At 39.3% G+C, this 7,874-nt stretch overlaps 4 protein-coding genes across 4 annotated transcripts in view; 1 reads left to right on the top strand and 3 right to left on the bottom strand.

Annotated features, from left to right (window-relative positions):
- The window catches only part of snrnp48 (small nuclear ribonucleoprotein 48 (U11/U12)), a 4,698-nt gene extending 3,947 nt beyond the window's left edge, over nucleotides 1-751 (bottom strand). The window contains exon 1 of the mRNA XM_035673140.1: nucleotides 492-751. Coding sequence (XP_035529033.1) covers nucleotides 492-638 — 147 coding nt within the window. The 5' untranslated portion in view covers nucleotides 639-751. The remainder of the gene's footprint in view (nucleotides 1-491) is intronic.
- The window catches only part of LOC118336472, a 744,338-nt gene that overhangs the window by 336,653 nt on the left and 399,811 nt on the right, over nucleotides 1-7,874 (bottom strand). The window lies entirely within an intron of this gene.
- Nucleotides 1,100-4,213, bottom strand: LOC118336551. Its single transcript, XM_035673220.1, has 4 exons — nucleotides 4,033-4,213; nucleotides 2,347-2,646; nucleotides 1,449-1,518; nucleotides 1,100-1,343 (listed from the first exon to the last, which is right to left on the bottom strand). Exons 1-4 carry the CDS (start codon nucleotides 4,211-4,213, stop codon nucleotides 1,271-1,273), a joined length of 624 nt encoding a protein of 207 aa, XP_035529113.1. The 3' UTR covers nucleotides 1,100-1,270.
- LOC118336550 (sorcin-like) overlaps nucleotides 5,696-7,874 on the top strand; it is a 6,435-nt gene continuing 4,256 nt past the window's right edge. Inside the window, 4 exon segments of the mRNA XM_035673219.1 lie at nucleotides 5,696-5,743; nucleotides 7,276-7,320; nucleotides 7,476-7,545; nucleotides 7,757-7,760. Coding sequence (XP_035529112.1) covers nucleotides 5,696-5,743; nucleotides 7,276-7,320; nucleotides 7,476-7,545; nucleotides 7,757-7,760 — 167 coding nt within the window.

The following is a 7,874-nucleotide window of genomic DNA, read 5'->3' as shown; positions in this document are numbered from 1 at the left end:
ACACACACACACACATCACTGCCAGGCAAGGATTGTCTGTATGTTGAGAATTAATGTGTGGTCATATTAACACACGTTTAAATCCATTTGTATTTCAAACTGCACAATTCCTTTAGACTATTAAAATAAAACATATGTGTGGAAAAACGCTGTGATTATACAATAAAAGTTGATAGGTACATAATGTGTTAAATTATGGATTTTAGCATTTGGAAGGAGCACAGGTATAAACAGGCATAAAATACAAAGAAAAAAAAACAAAGATTACAAAGTTACAAGCAGCAAACAGTGAAAATACAACACATTTAACATTACTGTTATACCACAACAAAACTGCATTAGATGATGGGAACTTACAGCATCTTTAAAGGGGTACATTAGGCTGATTAAAGCTAAAAATAACACTATGTTTTGTATTCATTAAATACCGTTAATGGCAAATGTTAGCAAATAAAAAAATAAAAATAAAATCTAAAGTAAAATGAACTTACATGGTTGGAGTCATTGTAGTCTGGAGACCATCCCAGCGTTGTGAATATCTCGTCGAGCTGTTTCTTACAGTTTTCTGTGAACTCTGTGAGCTCCTTCAGCCGCTCCAGTCGGTCCTCAACGGTTTGTGTTCCTAACACTTCCGACATTTTACGATTTTTATCCAAATAAGACGAGAGTTTGCCCCGAAATCATCAGTGTTTTGTTTTCCCTGAATATGCGACCGCCATGTTTGACGAGATGTTATAACGTAATCTTCCTCTTCTTTGTATTTATTGGAGGATTAAAGCTGCATACCGCCACCCAGAGTACCGGAGTATGTAGAACCCGATCTTTAAATAACAGAAATAAATAAAGAAGTAGACAGAAACTAAAAACAAAACAAAAACAGATCTACTATTTAATCTGTGAATTAAATTAATTAATTAAATTATGCTCCAATATCCACAAATCCAAACCAGTTGATGGATGTTGTCAAGTCTACTACACCTGTAAGCACTATATATTATTATATTATATTATATTATATTATATATTTTTTAAATAAGGACAAGTCATAACAAGTCATAATTATTAGTTTTATTTTTTTTGTTTGATTATGTAAATCTTATTAATCAAAGTTGACAGTGGTATTCATTTATAAATAAAAAAGACAAACAGCATGTCAAAAACACACCTACACAACAATAGTAGGCAAAAATATACAAAATACAACACATTTGACAAATATATTAGAATGATATCTTCATTAACAGTGCACACAGTGGAAGTTACTCTGGGCTCATGTGGGGTACAGCTGGGTGTGTTGCAGCAGCTCCGGATCCAGGAGATCATCTGTATATATGTCCTCTGTTCTGAGAAGAGAAAAATACAAAAAATAAGTAGTAGAATTAATAGAGTTAGGGAACAGTTGCATTAGTGGTGCGATTAAATGTCGGAATCATTAATATAGTACTTACATTACTTCCAGAGTGTCTTCAACAGCAACCTCCTCCACCACCTCCACTCCAACCACCAGGTTCCTCCTCACTGCATCAAGCAAACACATGCATTTTGTTATAAGCATTTGCCCGTAACCTCCACGTTATTCAGATACTGAAGATGTCCACAACATCTAACTGGTTTAAAGTTTTTGCTCCAAAGCCCCTGCCATTGCTTAGCTCTGTGTTGTATCTCCATTTCTGCCAGATGCTGAGAAACCTGCTGATTCACCTTTTGGTTTCAATCAGCAATTCCAGAAATAACTTTCTAAAAATCTTTATTTAATCAGGCAGTCTCATTGAGATTAATTGGAGGAAGACAGACTCTGGTGGAGGTGGAGAATATATTTGGACTTTTCTGCATTTAAGACTAGTCTGTGATTAAGGAGTGATAGTTGGAAGGCATCAAAGGCAGACAGGAGATGAGACAGAGCTTGGGCTGGAGTTTCACCAGCGTCACATAAAATTGTATCGTCTGCAAAGAAATAAACGTTGAATTGCATTGATAAGAGGTAATGATATTATTTATGTAAAGGCCTTTGTGGCAACTCTTTTATTTTCATGAAATAGCATTTTATTTGATAGCAATGATTAACTGATATCTTATCCAAAAAAAAACAAAAAACATGTCAGGCGGCTATTTAATAATTAATGCAAATATTGTTTTCATTTTAAGAGGTTTTTAGATTGAGCACAAGGTTTAACTACATTCTAACTTTAACTAAAATAGCAGCATTTATTTTGATAGCATTTTATTTTTGTGCCTGCCTATAATTGCCTTGATGGAACATGTTAATCTTTATTTCCCCTAAATAGGCTAAGATATAAAAACCTGATTTACAAAGAACAGTTTGGAGATCATCCAGTGAACACTCACCTCCATAGTAGACATATGGAGATCCAGGCCAGTTGGGACCCAAACCTTCTGGTTCCCTCTGCCCATAAACACATACACATCCCCGGGTCTCCATCCCTGGATGACCCCAGCAATGACCACCAACGAAATGCCGCGATTCGTTTCCCCCATCGGCATGGATCAGTGTTTTTGGATGCTGTGAGGAAGGAGCACCTGGACCCCGCCGAGCCAGGCCTGAGCTGCTGGGGATCCCTGAGTGGGTGGCAGGTTCGGAGGAGGACCACTGAGCATCAGCAGCCTGTCTGATGACACGATCACAACCTGCAGCATCAGGAGAGAAGCAGAGTGATCAGTTACTGATAGCTAACAATATAAAGGGCATATCCTCTGAGCTTATAAGCTACATTTAAAACAACTAAGATGTATTTTAAAACATTCAGGACAGATATTGATATACATTGTTCATTTAGTTTGGTTCTGCCTTTTTTAGGAACCCTTTTTGCATTGTCATCCAGTAATGGTGAACAATTTATATTATTTCGGAAAAATGGAGTGCATTTCAAAGGTGCTTTTATTCACAGTGTTTTACAATTCACCTCTTCCCATGTAAGGTCAAACAGTATATTGATTGGATTTGTTTTCACTGTAAGAAATATATATACTATTATTGCATTTTTTTGTTCAAAAAAGAATAAAACATGCATGAAAAATAGGAAACAAACACACAGACATAAAAGAGGCAGAGTTATCATTGCCAGGTAGTGTTAGGTCAACCTGGCATGCTGTTATTTGGATAGAAACCTTTATTTACTTAGAGAAAAAAACCCTGCAAAGCTCTCATTCACAACAGTGCCCTGCAAATACTTTATCAGAATCAGTTATATATTGAGAATATATAATAAAAAATGTCAAATGAACATCTTAAATAAAACATAAATACAACACAATGACTTGCAAAATAAAAAGACAGTAAAAGAAGTACATTACGCAGGGACAAAGCAGACACATGAAGGAAAACAGGAACATTCATTATATAAAACATCAATCAGAAGACACTTCAGGTTAAAAATGGAGATAATGGAGTCCTGAAGTGTATTCTGTATACGTACATTTGGATATTCAAGTATCGAAACGAGTATCCCATATTAGTTTGTCTTAAAAGTGATGATAAATAAAATGGTAAAGCTTATTAATCAGAATCAGAATCAGAAATACTTTAATAATCCCAGGGGGAAATTAATTAAGGATGGCTCTGTATTTCAGTTTGCAGAATCTAAAATAAATCATCATTATTCTCCATAAAAAGGCCTTTTATTCCCACTTTAACAGTCCAAACATGCATTAATGCAGGGGCTTGGCTTCGAGTTGCACGTCATGGCTGAATCATATGTCTGATCCGTCTGTTTCCTGCACCTGCTGATGAGACCCGCTGGGTTTGGACTGGGAATGTAGTCACCAGTCATCTGCATATACTGGCAACACACACACACACACACACACAACATGCATGTACACGAAGCGGGACAGGGAGTGGGAGGTTGTTGAACAGGATCAACAAGTTCATTTTTATAACCTTTATTTAATCAGGTAGTCTCACTGAGATCAGAAGATGCAGAAGAAAATAAAAGAGATATAAGACAGTCACACATAAGTACATAACAGCATCCGAAACAATCACAAAACATCAATAACATTTAACTAACCTACCTGTAGTGTAGCAGCAAACAGCAGGATGCTCTCCTGCCTCTTCCTGCTCCTCCTCCTCCTCCTCCTCCTCTTCCTCTTGGTGTCTCAGCACGGCCGAAGTGAAGCTCCCTGAATGTTGAGGAATGAGACACGGAGGAGGTCTTGGTGACCAAACCCAACAGTCAGGATTCAGTCTGTGCATCCCGGCCCGAGCTCGATCCTTAGTTCCCTCCACCAGTGTGTGCGGTCTCCCTGCCCTCCTCTTCCTCTCAGCTCTGCCTCTGAAATCAAAGACGGAGCATCAGATGGGTTTTCTCTGGACCAGAGCTGGACGCAGCGGGACTGTATGAGTCACTATAGAGAGCAAGCTGATTGGGCAGCTTGTCTCAGGTACTGATGTAATGCTTTCTATTAAAGGATCATGCCTGTGTTTTTCACGTATTAAGACAATTACTACATATGAAATATATTTCACATTAACCCCCCGATCATATATTTCATATTGTTATGTTCTAATGTTAAAGGTTCACTTTAGCTGAATGTGAAATTCCTCTGAGTTGACAGTTATTCAGATCACCAGGGTTCCTCAGGGTTGTGGGGACTGGCTCCTCAATAATAACAGATATTGTCAGCCAGTCCTTTCCTTTTCTGATTGAGGCTGATTTTAAGCATTCTGGAGCCTAATTTGAGTGAATATTAAAAACAAAAAGTTTCAACTTAGGTTATCATTATCCAAGCAAAAACGTTTGCATTAATAGCACTAACGCTTGTTTGTTGGTTTATTTTCATTGAAAGCTCATTCATAGGTTTCCCTATTATTGAAAAGGCATTTGTTCATTATTAATAAGGAGGCATATTCATTGTGAAGGATTTTTATGTGGCTGGGAACAGCTGATATCCAGTAAATCAGTACTGCCACATAACTGCCAACCACAAAGGTGTTGCACAAACTATGAAGCAGTATAGTCTCTGCAGATTGATTGGCTGTCTGTAAGGAAGGTAAAACACACATTATGGTAACTGTTGGGACCGTAAAAGTGTAATCTGCATTTTGTGTTTTTCCTCTAGTGGAGTTTATAATAAATATAAGCTGTTTTTGTACCAACAGTCATACAAATGAATGTAAACAAACTTGTAACCGCATTATGAGTCATTAATAACTTATTTAAGGTGGGGCTACCCTTACATTGACATCATAAATGGTGCATTATTGTGTTATTTGTATCCCATACTGTGTAATAAGAGCTTGTAGTCAGTAACAGAAGCTACAGCTGGCCTGTGCTCTGTAGAAGGCCAGTGTGTGTCTGTTTGTGTTTATTGTTGTGTGTTGTTGTTTTTACTGGAAAGGCTTTTTTTTAATGTTTCCTATCCAGCTCTGTGATCTGATTGGTCTATTAGAACCACGTGGTCACTCGCAGCCAATCAGAGTGCAGCGGTGAGGAAACGGGACATTTAACAACCATCTCAAACATTTCACCTTTCCTGCAGCTTCCTCTTGTCCCGATTGATCCCGGGTTAAACCAGGGTTCGCAACCAGCAGCCTCCAGGGTATTTAACACTTTATGACCTCAGGTTTCCTCGGTGGTCGGTGTTTGTGCGCATTAGCGGACAGTCACACCCTCAGAGGTTACAACAGCAGCGCAGATCCCGAGCAGTCTTCCCCGTTTCAGAGGCTTTAGAACAGATGGCTTACCCAGGATACGGCGCCGGCCCCGGTGGAGCTCCAGCACCGGTAAGTTAACGTTAAACTGTGACACAAACATGTATCTGAACATGTCGACCACCGTCCCGGGGACAAACAGTGCGGAAGTCGGTCGAGGTGAATGAAATGAAGTATAAAAGCTGCAGGTTGCAGGTTGCAGGTGTTATTCTCTGTTCACTGACTTCAATGTGCAGAAAACAGGAAGGATTTAATACAACTGAGCATGAAGTGCTCTTTACTTCACATTAGGACATTTATTTAACTTTATAAAGTTCATCTTTTTAAGGTTATACTGTTGTTGTGCCAGTAGTGGAGGAAGTGTTCTAGTATTTTACTGAAGTGAAAATAGCAACACAACAAATAAATATATTAACTGTGCTTAAAGCTGCAGTAAGTCATTGAAACTGAAGCTTTCACTATATAGTGTCAGCAGTACACGAGTAGTAGTCTGTGTACGACATGAAGCTTCCTCTGGCAGGGCCTGAATGGAAACAACCAATCAGAGCCGAGAAACATAGTTGATTGTCTCATTCCCAGGAACACTTTGGGACCCTGGGGTGAGACTATCTTCAGGCCTCCAACCCAAAGCGTCTTTCTCGCATCCTCGGCTTTGATTGGTTGTTTTGACATGACAAAAAGTGCAGCTTTAACTACAGTTTTGAGAATCTATTGTAGTATAAAGTAGCAGAAGTAGCATTGTAGTCCCTCAAAAATGTAAATGTTGGTGGCCTTGCGGGTTTACAGCACAGCACCCATTTTGTTTTCTAGGAAACCTTCTAACAATGTTGCTTTTGTATTTTGTTTTGCCTTAAATTCTTTGACTGTTGGAATCGTCTGTCAACCTTTTTTAGCCGATACTTTAGCACTAAGGCAAGCTATTGTTTGCACAGTTTACGGTGGAATTACAATAAGTTTGGGGTGAGGAAGGGTGGGGCACACACACACACACACACACACACACACCATCACACACACACACACACACACCATCACACACACGAATCACCACACACGAGTCGAGGCTGGTGGACATTGTAAATTCATGCAGCTGGCAGATATATGCGAGGAATAGAGTTTGTACTTGAACAAGCATTTAGGCAGCCTTATTGGAGATAAAGTGAATGACTCAAATGTTGCACAAAGATCAGATTGAACTGTCACACAGATGCCTGCACCCTGCATTGGATCCCTGTTAGGTAACAGGAAAGATGATAACAGAAAGGCAACAAAGCTTCCTGAAAGCGGTTTCTTCATTTAAACCCACAAAGTAGACCTTCATCATGATGCCAGTGTGCAGGAGGGTCTGCTCTTTCTGTCTGGGTGGTATTGAACCTTTTACTAAGGCAATGTGCGTCTTCAAGAGGTTTATATTTTTGGTAACCACTGTACATTGAAGACCTTCCATACTCTTGCTGATTGGGAGGTTACTTTATGGTTTAAGACTCTCAGACTGTGGCACAACCAGCTACAGGGATGAATCATGTTTAGAGTGGAAATGAAATGCAGACTTTATTGTTTTTTTCCTCTCTCTCCTCGTCTCATCTTCTCTCTCTCTTCTGCAGCATCAGGATCCGCTCTATGGCATCTTTTCTCAGCGTAGCTGACAGGTAACACACCCCCACAAGATTAAACCATACGAGCAACTGCAGTAATTCAATATTGGGGTATTGATGTTTGTCAGACCTCTGTGCAGTTTGCTGATTGTTATCGAATTGTTTTGTGGCATAGTGCATCTCTTTCTGTTTTTCTGAAACCCTGACAGGATGGACAGATCTCAGTGGACGAGCTGCAGCGCTGCCTCACACAGTCTGGCATCGCTGGCTCATACAAACGTAAGAAAACGCACAACTGTTTTTATTAAACATCCACTCACAGCACAAATTCACCGTAAGCCTGAGACACATTTTCAGCTCATGCTCTGATACAGTGGGCCACCATGCACCGAGCAACAAATGGTGGCATGAAGCCAGTTTTCTGAACACTAAGACACTTCTTTGTGTCTGTTCAGTTAAGAGTTTGATAAAAAAATGTCTGTTGTTTTAGCTTTGTGAAACCTTATTTTGAGAGAAAAACACTGCTGGTATCAGACTTCACTGAGGTTCTGGAGCTGTAGACTAACAAACTCAATGGAGAAAAGCATCTGTACATTTTTCTTTGGCTA

Source organism: Morone saxatilis, unplaced genomic scaffold, assembly GCF_004916995.1.
Source record: "Morone saxatilis isolate NCDOM2014 unplaced genomic scaffold, NCSU_SB_2.0 Contig24, whole genome shotgun sequence".
In the NCBI taxonomy this organism is placed as follows: domain Eukaryota; kingdom Metazoa; phylum Chordata; class Actinopteri; family Moronidae; genus Morone; species Morone saxatilis.
Note: the sequence above shows the minus strand (reverse complement) of the source record. Positions and strands in the feature narration are given on the sequence as shown.